Source organism: Dicentrarchus labrax, unplaced genomic scaffold, assembly GCF_905237075.1.
Source record: "Dicentrarchus labrax unplaced genomic scaffold, dlabrax2021, whole genome shotgun sequence".
Lineage (NCBI taxonomy): Eukaryota > Metazoa > Chordata > Actinopteri > Moronidae > Dicentrarchus > Dicentrarchus labrax.
Genome location: NW_026136711.1, coordinates 28,639,723 through 28,652,696, shown reverse-complemented (window position 1 = coordinate 28,652,696; position 12,974 = coordinate 28,639,723). Strand labels below are relative to the sequence as shown.

Sequence of the window (12,974 nt, the reverse complement as noted above, 5' to 3'; positions counted from 1 at the left end):
TTTATAAGCAAATGTGTGTGCAGAGGATGTAGAAAATTTACTATAAATGAATATGCATTTAATTTGTCTCCACAGCTGCATAATTATTTATGTATGTTAATAATATCAGCATGTTTAATGTTTTTGCTCTCAGTGGTGGAATGTAACTAAGTACATTCACTCAAGTAATGCACTTAAGTACTAATTTGGGGTACTTGTACTTTAGCCTTTGTATTCCACTTTCTATAACTCCACTGTATGTCAGAGGGAAATTTACTTTTTTTACGTCACTCCAATTATATTTAGTTAGCTTAAGTTACAAATTCAGATAAATGCATAAAAACATACAAATAGCCTATAAAATATGATGTTTTGTTATACATTAAACTACCCAACAGTACAAGTGCAACTGAAACAATTAGTCTATTAATCACTCTGACAATTTACAGAAAATGTATACATTATTTTGATAATCAATTAAATAATTTTCCTGCAAAAACATTCAATGGTTCCAGCTTCACAGATGCATTTGGCTGCTTTTTAAATTATTTCAATCATTTTAATTTATTTTTTTATCATTTTGAGGTTTGGACCGTTCTCACTAATTTTAATCAATCAATTAATCTTGAAAATAATTAACAGATGAATCCATAATGTAAATAATTATTAGTTGATAGTAGATATAAAAAATGCTTTTACATTAATGCACGAATAATAATAATCAAATGATATAATATTATATAGTCTAATAGTTTAACAGTCACAGGGGAAGTTTTTCTGCACTTAAAGTTACTTCACTTTAGGTATTTCAAAGTGTTTTGCTACTTTTATTTAGGTAAAGGATTTGAATATGATTCACCACTTTTTGGCCCTCAGACAAAATCCTAAATCCTTTCTCCTTACTTTTTCCTTTTATTATCTGGAAGCGCTGCACTACAGGAGCATCGCCCGTTCAGCATCCAATCAGGAGTCGCACCTGGAGAACTTCACACAGGTTTTCACCCAGCTGCAAATAGCGTGAGTCTCTCCCTCCTGTCTCAAATTACAAATTGGAATCACATTTATAGGCTGCCACTACCAAAACTCCCTCACCAGTCTGTGGAAAACAACAACCAACCATGTTTCAACAACTTTCCCAAACCGTCGAACCTGCTTTCTTACGCAAGAAGAGAAAAGTGACCTCAGGGTTTCATCGGACATGTCGTCTGGACACAGAAAATGCGCACAGTGTTCTCCATGTTCTTGGCACCGCTATGGAGGCGAACCTGTTCAGGTAAAATGAAACGCGATCGTCGTTTAAAGAGACACACCTACACACAAACAGCACGAATACACACATGTTGTATGTTGTGAATGATGATTAAGATGTTTGTCACTTTCAGGTCGAGCTATTTGCCAAAATATTCTTTCATTCTTCTTCCTTTCTTGGAGATATTAGAGAAAACTACACCCAAAGGGACAGGGTGTAATTTTTATTCTCACTCCTGCGCATGCGCCACATACTAATACTTCTGTAATATAATGATGAGACAGACCAAAACTAGCACAAAGCACACTATAGTGTTACTCAGCCTGTAATAACTTATTAGTTCAAATGTCACAATGTGTTTCCTCCCATCACGGATCTGCATGAGAACCTTGACACTAAATAAACACAAAAGACACAGGCAAGCCATTGCCTTAGGGATGAGTAAACAGAGAGAGAGTCAGTCAAGAAAGATAAAGAGAGAGAGGTGACACGGCTGGGGGGGGGTGGCAGCCGGCTGACCAATCAGCGAACACAGAGGCTAAACTTTCGGTACCTGCAGCCTTCATAATCGCCTGTTGAGCTCAGCCGCAGTGTCCAAGACATTAGTCGGCGTCTTCGCTTCCTGATAACGGAGCAATTCCCTGTCAGTCCCTGCAGCCATGATTCACCCCCGGACTCTCAGAGTAGATTATGACAGGTCTATAAACGTTTTATGTGTGGTCGGCTCGGAGCTCAATGTGAACCTTTACAGGTAGGGTGTGCTCCAACTTGTTGGCGTTTGCACACACAGGCTTTGATGTTTGTTTTGTTGTTGTTGTGAGGATATGTCATGCTTATATTGTATTCTGAAGATGTTCTTTTTTTTTTTAAATTTCCAAATTCTCCTCAGGAAATATTACATTATAAGTTAATTTAATTGTTGTAGTGAGTTGAGTGTGACTCATTCTTTATTTTAATGAAGTGATCAGTAAATAATCATGAAGTTGACTCGACATCTTTCTAAAACAGCGAACTTTACATAGAAATACTGGAGGATTGCTGCATTAGACTGCATTCGTAGGAGTTGTACTTACCTAATACACTGTGTGTGTATAATAATGCCATTGTTAACCCACATCACCAGAGCTGGTGAAGGCAGCCCTGATGGTCTTTTTGTTTTGGACTGTTGAGAGAATCAGCTGTTGTTGCTGTCCAACAGGAGAGACTTTGTTGTCCCTAAAGTAATGTAGGCTATACTTTCTGCCAATTGCCTACACAACAACTACACAACAGAATGAGGCTAGATTACTGGGTAGAGTGGGAGACTGGCACACGGCCTGGATGCCAAGGGACTGTGAGGGATTTTTTAAATAGCCAGATATGAAAGTCTGATATCATTTAAAAGTAGCTCACCCTCACTTGTTTTTCCAAGTCTATCTTAAACCAATACTCACTACTGAAAGAGTTGTTGGTGGCTGTAATCGTTCGTCCTGTGCACTCTTTGTGCTTTGTGCGAAATGCATTTAAAGTTCAGCTGAAGCTCATTTGAGACTTTTAGCAGTTAAAGTAAAAAGTTAGTCAAATCAAGTGGATATCTTTCAAACGTACAGCCTTCTTACCACAGAAATCTAGCTTTTGCTGATTCTGTGCACATACATGTACATACGGGCATTGAAGTATTGCTTATTAGGTCAGGATTTTAAAAAGCATAGACCATGGACTGTATGTCTATGGTGTGGATATCTTATAAGCTCAGTTGACATTACTGCGAAAATAGCTGACATGGAAAACATGAGATCAAGTGGTGGTATAGTGTGAGACTATCAGGTATCTTGGTCCTTAGGCAGAATACAGGCATGTCCTCACCTGTGACTCATACCACAACACTTCATATTCCTTATAACACCATCTTAAGTGGTTATTTTTAATAAAACCAGCAGCATGTCTTTAAATCACTTTTATTGCTTTGCTGCCTTTCGGGGCAATAAAGAATATAGCCTGACTAACTTCATCATGACTACAGCCGCTACTTTGGTTTGCCACCTGTCACGAAATTTGAGCTTCTGGTCTGCCTGTATACGCCAACGCTCTTCTTTACTTGTATATAAACAAATATGTGCTCTCACACATCCTATGTTTGTGTTGTGTAAACAAGCCCTAACTTGTAGCGAAATGTGCTGTTTTTCTCGGTCTCAGGAGTGCCCCTCCCAACTCCAAGTTCTTCTCTGTGAAGTGCACTTCCAATGTTCAGTACAGCATCACGCCCCCGCCCCAGGAGACATCCCACCTCGCTCCCATACCTCTCAATGGAAACTCAGTACTACTCATCAGCATGAGCCAGGCCAGTCAATATGAAAATGATAGCAAGGTAAAGTATGACAGAAGTGTATGACCCTGATGTCACAGATCATGGGGCATGAACAGCTCCAGGATATGAGCCATAGATTAAAAAATGCTTATGTAGGAACTTGATTCAAACGAAAAACCTGATTAGGATTTTCCAGCATTCAGATGAAGTTATAGGAATTGCTCTTCTGTGGGAGTGTTAAGTGTTAAGCAATTTCCATGAAACAGAACAGTGTGTCAGTTTTTTCTTTGAAAGCATTTTTGTTTTAGAGCCTGAAACCAAACCACCAACAAAAAATCTTCTAAACTGAACTGTCTGCAGTCTTAGGATTTTATGATTTATGAGTTTGACTAGAAGTATATCAAAGTCAAACTCTCCCTGCAGCGTCTTAATTTAATTATTTATCACTTTTATAATAACCATAAGAGATATTCTAAAATATACAGAGCTCAATGGTTGTTGTTTTTTTGCAGTGTACAGCACTAATACTTTTCAGTCATGTTTTTTCATGCAAAATTTCAAAAATGTTATCTTCTACATTTGAATAACCTGTGCCTTTGTTTTATAAGTTGTCTGTCAGGTACTATGGGGAGAATAAAGAGGTGTTGGGAAAAGCAGTCCTGCATCTGACAGCTGTTGGTATGTTAAAGCATATGTTATGTATGCATATGTTCAATCTTTTAACTCTGAGTTGTTCTTTTGTCAGCTTAATAGCAGCAGAGTTTTGTTTAAATACACATCAAATTCAAGCACGACTCATGTAATTTCCGGAACGGTCTATATTTGTAATAGCTGGTCTATGATATGAACCACTATCTGGAATATTTTGGCCATGCAAAGTCACTGTGTGATAAACAAAATGTCTGTCGTGCAGAGATCTCTCTGGATGTGGATGCTGACAGAGATAATGTTGTGGAGAAAAACAACCCTAATAAGGTGAGCTCAAATGTGTCAGTTTTAGATGGCAAATTTGACACCTAATGAAAGAGATATTTTCTCTTCTTTTCACTTTCTGATAAACAATAACATGCCAAGTGTAACAAACTGAACAGGAGTGCTGCATATTAATCAGTTTAAAGTGTTCCCGCTTCCTATTTAGAATTCTAAACTTGTCTCGCTGCCTACTGCGTGTGAGATCTCTGTAAATGCCTGAACGGGCTATATTCAGAGACCGTTCAAGTTCTGCGTCACCACGTTGTTAAACTTTTCAATTCATTTAACTTTTCTCTATCAGAGGCACGATCTGTCTCTGAGTGTCTTGTTTAAACACACTCTTGTTCCTGTATTCTATATTTGTTTCAGAGTTTGATATGTGAAAGTAAACAAGTCACAACTATTTCAAATAACCTTTCGTACCTTTGTAGATTTTCCAGCAAACTAAAAGTTTGTTTCATGTTGTTAGGGTTCCTGGAAATGGGGCTCTAATGGGCATGGAGCCATCCTACTGGTCAACTGTGACTCAGAGCGGAAATACTGGAAGAAACCGGACAGTGAGGAGAACTTTGTCTCCAAAGTGTCAGGTAAAATGAGGATTCACTCTCATTCTTTACTCTGTATCATTAGGTTCATAAATGTTGTCAGCATTGGAAGGGCACTCATATTTACTTTTCCAAAGTCAGCAGATTAAAGTGGTGATATGGTCAGTCAGTTTGATAAAATTGTAAATCTTGAGACCTCTGTGAGTGTAAAGGTCAGGTTGATAAAGCAGCCCTCTCAAATTACTCTGACAAACCAGTAGAGCTGAAATGTGATAGTCAAAACAGATTTTATTCATTAGGTTTGCATTCTCTTGTTCATTTATAGCATGCATCATTTTACATTTACATTCCAAATTCTAAGTTTGAACAACACACCTGAACAACATTAACTCACTAGTCTCACTATGGCTGTACAGATCTGAAGGACATGTCTGTCATGGTGCTGCGGACCAGAGGCCCCGTTAAGCTCCCAGAGGGTTACAAGCTCACTATGCACATCTCTCAGGGCGACGCAGAGAGTGTCAGAGTCTTCAGGTCCAGATCCTCTGATAAGGCGACTAATTCCCTGCGTGAGTAAAGATGAGGGGTGAGAAAGCCCCAGAACAGATGATGTAACGTGCATGTATTTTAGGCACTATGTGTTATCTTGAAACATTTCTTTTTTTACTAACCTTGATATTGTTTTTTTCAATAATGTTTATCTTGTTCTTACCTTAGAAGGGAAACTCTATAACTACTTTGTGAAGGACTATCCACTGGTTCTGAGCAGTGAGGTTCTGTCCCAGGAAGTGCCTTACATCGGAGGCAGAGCAGAGATGAACTTTTATGTGGAAGGCCTCAGGTTTCCTGACAAAGACTTTGATGGGCTCATTAGCATCAACCTCAGTCTGTTGGAGCCCATCAGTGAAGTAAGATCTGCTACATTTTTAAAATCTATTTCACCTCCTACCATGAGTTCATTATGTTGTTTAATCAGATTGTTTCATGTTAAACTGTTTGTGATGAGTTTCAACCACATCTCACCGTCTTCCTGTTGATGATCTGGTTAAAAGCTCCCTACAAAGCTGATGGACCTTGAGATAAAATTAAAAACTTTTTTTGGTCAGACTACTATTTCCAAGGTCAAAAATTAACTTTTAACACTCATTAACAACATAATTGAACTTGTTTTGTGAATTGAACAGAAGTGAATTTGTTTACTTAAAAACGAAGATTCAGGTTCAGATTAATTTTGTTTTAGATTCAATTTTCCTTCAGTCAAATTACCTGTGAAGTTGAATATATATGGTCACATTACATTAAAAACAGAGGAGTATAGCTGGCAGTACTCAGGAGCCTCTCTCGTGTTTTAATAGGGCCTCCCTGAGACGCCCATTTTCACTGACAAAGTTGTGTTCAGAGTGGCACCGTGGATCATGACACCCAACACCCTTAATCCTGTAGAGGTGTTTGTCTGCAGGTAAGAGCAGACAGATGAATAACAAAGATGCAAAGACAATAGATGTGTCAAAAGGATGTAGTGTCACACATTCTTCTTAATTTTAACTCATACTACCAAAATTAGCGGACACATGAAAATGATGATTCACAGCAACACTAAGTTTCCTTATTCTGGTTTTACATTTGTCATTGTTTTTTATCCAAAAGAATTTGAACAACAATGTTTTTGGTAGAATAAGAAGTAAGAAAAGCTGTTTCGAAGTGACACGAAGATTGCAAAATATGGCTTGATAAAAAGGTCCTCTCTGCCTGCGGTTACCTTCTCAGCACATCTGATAACTACCAGTTCCTTAAAGGAATGAAGAATCTTGTTACAAAGAGCGGGTACAAGCTCAAGATTTGCCATGAGTATGTGAACAGAGGAGATCGCTGGATGCAGGTAAGAAGAACTAATTTGATCTTTGCTTCTCATTCACATCTATACTGTTCGTGGGAAGTACTTCAGTGGCATAGGAGTAAAGAGTGGCTGGTGGTTGGGTTGGCTACATTAACAGTGTCATAGGTTTCATAATCCCCACATTGTGAAATTAAACAGGAAGAAAGTATTATGAGAAACACACTTCTTGTAAAAACCAGCCAGAAAAAGTCAAGTTGGCAACACTGTGATGATTTCATTGGATTTCAAAGCAACCACATCATGAGAAAGAAAAACAAATTAAAGGGAAAATTCTGATTTAAATTCACACAGAAAAAAGACAATTGGATTTTTTAAACATCAGTTAAGTTGCTATTATTATAATCATATGATAAGAAATATAAGGACAGCAGAAATATAACATATACTATTTTTCAGGATGAGCTGGAGTTTGGCTACATCGACTCACCTCATCAACGATTTCCTGTTGTTCTGGATTCCCCTCGAGATGGAAAACTCCTGGACTTTCCATATAATGAGCTACTGGTGAGAGACAGACTCAAATTTCTCTCCTCAGGCGTTTGGAGATACAAAATTCTCATAGTGGCATGATTTTGTGTCTTATCTTGAAGTTCCCCCTCAACTCAGAAATGTGTTTTTTTGTTACTTCACTCCGATGTTTGAGCTTCACTGTGCAGAATGATGCAAGTGCAGTCTGACACTAGAGATATTTTCACATCCATCTGCTGAAGGCGGAACGTTTCTCTGTGCTCGCCATAAATCCGTGTTTAAGACGTGAATGTGCGAGCAGGATTTTCTGACATCACAACTAGTTAAGTATTAGTTTGGAAACCTTCAGTGCACATGGACCGAGAACAAAAAGACTTTTCAGTGAAGTAGTCCAGAAGTTACACTTTTGAAATGAAGAATATTTGCATATATGTTACAGCCATGAAGTAAACATAATGACTCAGCCAGTTGTGACCAGTAACACATCAAGCGGATACCCACACACAGATAGTTTTAAAGAAAAATGCTTTTATTAACAAAATAATGCCATTAACAAAAACAATGGAGTGGGAGATCTGGCCCAAAAGGCCAAAAATAACAAAAGGATGGAGGAAGTGTGGGCCATAGGATCCAGAGCTTCTCCATCAAAACTCTCAAAACACTGTAACTAAACTATAAAAACTAAGAACCAAAAACTGGACTGCCAGACGTCCACCCTCAAAGGATAAAACACAAATATAAGGAGCAAAAGAAGCGGAGAGAGCTCCTGCTTCCTCTAAATATGGCAGGGCCACCAACCAATCATCCTCAAAGAGTAGAGAGGAAAAACTTTAGTATTCATAACGGACATAGATGTAGTTTTATAAAAAGTAAATTTTTTTGCAGAAAAACAGAAATTATTGTTTAAACCTAGAGTATTTTCATATGTCTTCAAAGAATGGATGGGGATTTTTAACCACCTTCATGTCCTCAGGGCCCCGACTTTGGCTATGTGACGAGGGTGGCCGAGAGAAAGGATGTGAGCAGTCTGGACTCATTCGGTAATCTGGAGGTTAGTCCTCCCGTCACTGTGAATGGAAAAAACTACCCCCTGGGCAGAATCCTCATCGGAGTGGCCTTCCCTACGTGAGTTTGCAACAGACCCAGAGATGAGTCCCTGACTTGTAAAGATTATGAATCATTCATATACGAGCAGCTCTTTGTATGATTAATACATCCAGTTCCTTGTTGTAGGCAGAAGATTTGTGAACATACTTGCATTTCTCTCTACTTAAGGGCAACTAAAGGACGGAACATGACCAAAGTAGTTCAAGACTTCTTGTGGGCTCAGAAGGTTCAGGAGCCCATCGCCTTATTTTCTGACTGGCTCCTTGTCGGCCACATTGATGAATTCATGACCTTTGTTCCTGCACCTGACAGAAAGGTATTATTCCCTTTTAAACAGAAACCACTTAAACTGCTGATCTGAAATATACAATAGAAGACAGGAAGCTGTTAGCTGTTGCAGGTTGATACTGACATTGTAGGATTGTGTAAGCTCTCAGGATATGAGGCAGCCAGTGTTATCTTTGTCTGTTGTGCTTCTGTACACAGGGCTTCCGGCTGCTGCTGGCCAGCCCAGACGCAGGCTACAAACTATTCAGAGGCTTACAGAAGGATGGACACGGACAAGCCAAACTGTTTGAGGGTAGGCCTGTCTTTAACAATATTATCCGTGGAAAATCAACTGTAATCTACAAAGTCCTCATATAATTCTTAGCACTCACCATGTAAAACTCTTCCAAAAAGGTCTGAAAGATGAAGAGCCGATAACAGTGGATGATATACTCAGTCATGACAGTTTCCAAGCTGAAAATAACTATGTGCAGGTGAGTAGGATTTGTTAGGTTAGACTCAAGCCCAGAAAAGGATGATGAAAGACTGGTTCAATCTGTGAAAATCACAAACCACAAAATTTGGCTTCGTGTTGGTGATGTTCCGTAATCTGCACTGTATGGCCAAAGGTATGTGGGCAGCCTTTGATACACTGCTATAACAGCCTCTGCTCTATAGGAAGACTTTCCACAGGCTGCAGGGATTTTCTCCCAGTTCGACTTCCCTCATTTCCAAATTATTCATACACAGTGTGCTTTACGTAGTCTGTTTGTGTAGCCTACTGCTTCACGATGAGCTGTTTTTTCTTACTTGTTTGCACTTTACTGGAACAGCAGACATTTAACAAACTGTCTCATTGGACAGATGGCATCCTATAAAGTTCCCGTGCTCTTCAGTGTAACACACAGTGTTAGCGAGTAGGAGTGCCCATATACTTTCGTCCACACATAAAAGATAATCTTGAGATAAAATGATGAGCTAATGAGCAAAAGTTAGTTTTAAAACGTGCCTGTTGCGCAGTATGTGGAATGGATGAAGTCTTTTTAACTACCTGCCCAGAGCTGCATCGACTGGAACAGGGATGTCCTGAAGAGAGAGCTGGGCCTCGACGAAGATGACATCATTGACCTGCCAATCCTCTTTAAATTGGAGGTGGAGGAGGACAAGACGTACAGAGCAGTGGCTTTCTACCCTGACATGGTGTGTTAATCTTCCAATCATTGTTTCCAGTTTAAGAGACATTAAAAGCACTCATCAGGTAGAAATACGATGCAGGTAAATCAAGGAGCTGATAGCACCGCCGTGAGTCTCTTGATCTGACATGTGTTTCCAGGTAAACATGATCGTCTTGGGGAAAAACCTCGGCATCCCAAAGCCCTTCGGTCCCAAGGTGAATGGACGCTGTGCCCTGGAGGCTGAGATGTGCTGCCTGATGGAGGGCCTGGGCCTCAGCTGCACGTTCATCGACGACTTTGCCTCCTACCACAAACTGCTGGGAGAGGTGCACTGCGGCTCCAACGTCCTCAGGGAACCGTTTGCCTTCAAGTGGTGGAACCTGGAGATGTGAATGGAAACCGAACAGTGGGTAGAGATGGCATGTTGAGGCAGAAAGATGGGTTGTTTCTGAAACAATTTTCACGCCAAAAAAAAGGGCACCTTGGGTTAGCTTTAAGTTGGATATTTCTCTTGTCAAAGCCTTACATTATCTCTCTGCCTTAAAATCATGAAATGCTTAATTTTCTTATCAATCATTTTGGAATATGTGCCTTTTTCTCCCAAATAATGTATGCCTCATTTACATGCAAAAACACTTGCACAGGGGTTTGGTCTATTGTATGCGTCTTCATCTTTATTAAACATTTTTGTTGGCTTTATTTACAAAAAAGGATGAAAAGCAATATTTACAAACAAGTCTTTTGAACAAGGGCTTAAGCAGACTCTTTACAAGAACAAAAATACAATCATTTGAATTGAGTACATAGAGGATTCGCTCCCAATCTTGTTGTGGTTTAGACCGGCTGTTGGCATACAGTGCAAGCACAGTTAGATGAATGGTACCACATAGTGATGTGCTATAATAATACAGAGCCACAAGAGGGCGTACTTTAACCACTCAAGCATTTCCAAAGTCCAGAGGAAAATCATTTTAAATGATCTTTCCATAAATCAATTTAAAAGGCTGTACAATACACACACAAATGTGTAATAATTACAGAAAAAGCTCTTTCTATATTTTTTTCCTATGCAATTTTTCAAATGCAAAAAGTTACTTTGTTCTTATTTGTAGCTATAAACAGCTTGGTGAATGCAGTATAGAGGCTGTTTTGCTTTTGGTCCAGTGTCTTAAAACTTTTGTACTTTAACAAACTGTAAATTCTGTCATTAATTCACTATAGACAATAAAACTCATGTCCGCTTCAGTCACATCACTGAAATAAAACAACTCTATGTATCAATTCTTTCCTTCATAAGACCTGAAAAAAGCTTCTCTGCTCAGGAGAGGTGAGCTGTTTCACACTCTAGTTTACTGTGGTCAGGAGTCAACAAAATATCACCATTCATTGGAACAGATTATGAACAAATAAATGCATATCTGCCTATAGTTTTACATTCAGTTGCCAGCTGGCAACGCAGTGCCTTTAAGTATGACCATCTTCCAAAGCAGCTCACGCGACACAATCATTAGAAAGGCAACTTCAAGACGAATCACAGTGTAATTCTTATTCAGCAACAAATCAGGTTTTTTCAAAAGGTCAGCATTTCGAAATAACTCAAAATCTAGTGCTTGGGTCACGTACATATATTACACTTTACAAATAAAGTAGGAAACTGGCATTTGGCTCTCTATCAGCAATGTGCACTGCATCTGGAGATGTTGGCTGGTTTCAATAAAACACAAATCACAGGGACAACACCTCTATGTCAAGCATGGCACCAGTGTACAAAGGAGAGGTTTTTGGCAAGCAGATTTACACCATGCACAGTACTGTTGTATTGTATACACATACCCGTACACAGACATCAAATCAACAAGTGGTGCGTGACAGAGTATTTGGAGACAAAGGTATAAACATCAGTACCTTTAAGTGTGGATTAAGGATGCATGTTGCTGGTTTGGGTACTACAGTAATTACGTTTTTTTTACTCTAATTATATAGCATCAATAGAGTCTACACTTACGTTAAAATATTTCTTTTTTTCTACAGACTTACAATTAAATTTTGAATTTAAAAATTGCAGATGTATTTTCTGTGGTATATATCACCTTTCACCCACCTCGGAGGAAGGCGCTATTAGAGCCACCAACAACAGCATCACAGAAGTACCCTCCATCAAAAACATGACAGCTTTACCGAAGCTGTCGTAAAACAAGACAAATATCCACTGCAGAATAGTCAGAAGAAGAAGAGTAGATCATCAATAAAACACAAAATGTGGCCCGACAGACAGCCACACACACACACAGCCACACACACACACACACACACACACACACACACACACACACACACACACGGTACATCAAAGTTTAACCCATGTACAACATATCACAGTGGGATGTGAGGTTGACAAAAAAAAACATTTTCCTCTCTAGTGCAACTCTTCTCTCTACAGACCCAGTTTCACTGTTTCACACTCTAAACTCCAGTTTTTTGGATCAGCCTTCATTTCTTTACCACTCTTTATGTCGCAAGATTAAAACCCTGTTCAAATCCTCATCTTTTAAAGAGGACATACAACATTTGAGTGTTACAGTAAGAATTCATAGCTTACTGGCCTGAAGAATGAGCAGCCAGACTTATTCGTCTAAGCCAGCTGACAAATGAGTCAGTAGTGATGCTGCATGGGTGCGGAGGTCTCATGTCGTTTGCCTTGACCATTCAAGGAGGGTCCCACACAGAGCTGGAATGAGGGCGATAGGTAGGTACATGTCCATGGAGCTGGGTGTCTGTCGTGACAGGCAGCAGATCCATGCCAAACTTACAAAGGAAGATCTGTCAGTCTCTTGATCTGGCTTCTAACTCTGCTCCTCTTCTGCATCAGGGGTGTAGTTCACATGCCCTTGGCTTGTTTTTGGCAAAAGATGCCTCTTATGGGGATGCTGAGACAAAGGAGAAGAAATGTGAGGGATTGACAAAGTAGAAGCAGATGAATGAGTGGTTAAAAGAGAGGGAAATAAATCTTTATAGTCACACAGTCCTT

General features: G+C 39.3%; 2 protein-coding genes across 17 annotated transcripts in view; one reads left to right on the top strand and one right to left on the bottom strand.

The window, feature by feature from the left end:
• The first annotated feature begins 991 nt into the window (after window positions 1-991).
• On the top strand, window positions 992-11,214 carry padi2 (peptidyl arginine deiminase, type II). 2 transcript variants are annotated; one of them, XM_051413666.1, is made up of 16 exons: window positions 992-1,252; window positions 3,404-3,575; window positions 4,124-4,193; window positions 4,429-4,490; window positions 4,957-5,074; window positions 5,449-5,601; window positions 5,750-5,940; window positions 6,388-6,491; window positions 6,800-6,911; window positions 7,326-7,433; window positions 8,371-8,522; window positions 8,673-8,820; window positions 8,991-9,084; window positions 9,186-9,265; window positions 9,831-9,971; window positions 10,105-11,214. In XM_051413666.1, the coding sequence occupies exons 1-16, from the start codon at window positions 1,098-1,100 to the stop codon at window positions 10,336-10,338; spliced, it is 2,094 nt and encodes a 697-aa protein (XP_051269626.1). In that variant the 5' UTR covers window positions 992-1,097; the 3' UTR covers window positions 10,339-11,214. The 2 variants fall into 2 exon arrangements, with proteins under 2 accessions (XP_051269626.1, XP_051269627.1); XM_051413667.1 differs by lacking the exon at window positions 992-1,252 and adding an exon at window positions 1,800-1,979.
• rap1gapb (RAP1 GTPase activating protein b) overlaps window positions 10,594-12,974 on the bottom strand; it is a 95,396-nt gene continuing 93,015 nt past the window's right edge. For all 15 annotated transcript variants that reach the window (XM_051413663.1, XM_051413652.1, XM_051413655.1 and 12 more), the window contains one exon: window positions 10,594-12,873. In XM_051413663.1, the coding sequence (XP_051269623.1) occupies window positions 12,790-12,873 (84 nt within the window). In that variant the 3' untranslated portion in view covers window positions 10,594-12,789. The remainder of the gene's footprint in view (window positions 12,874-12,974) is intronic.

What these genes read in the sequence shown, in the direction of transcription:
- padi2 (XM_051413666.1), top strand. Translation starts at nt 1,098, where the DNA reads ATGTTTCAACAACTTTCCCAAACCGTCGAACCTGCTTTCTTACGCAAG. An exon ending in GAGGAGATCGCTGGATGCAG is followed by an intron (nt 6,912 to 7,325) that starts GTAAGAAGAACT and finishes ACTATTTTTCAG; the next exon opens with GATGAGCTGGAGTTTGGCTA. An exon ending in TTCCATATAATGAGCTACTG is followed by an intron (nt 7,434 to 8,370) that starts GTGAGAGACAGA and finishes TCATGTCCTCAG; the next exon opens with GGCCCCGACTTTGGCTATGT.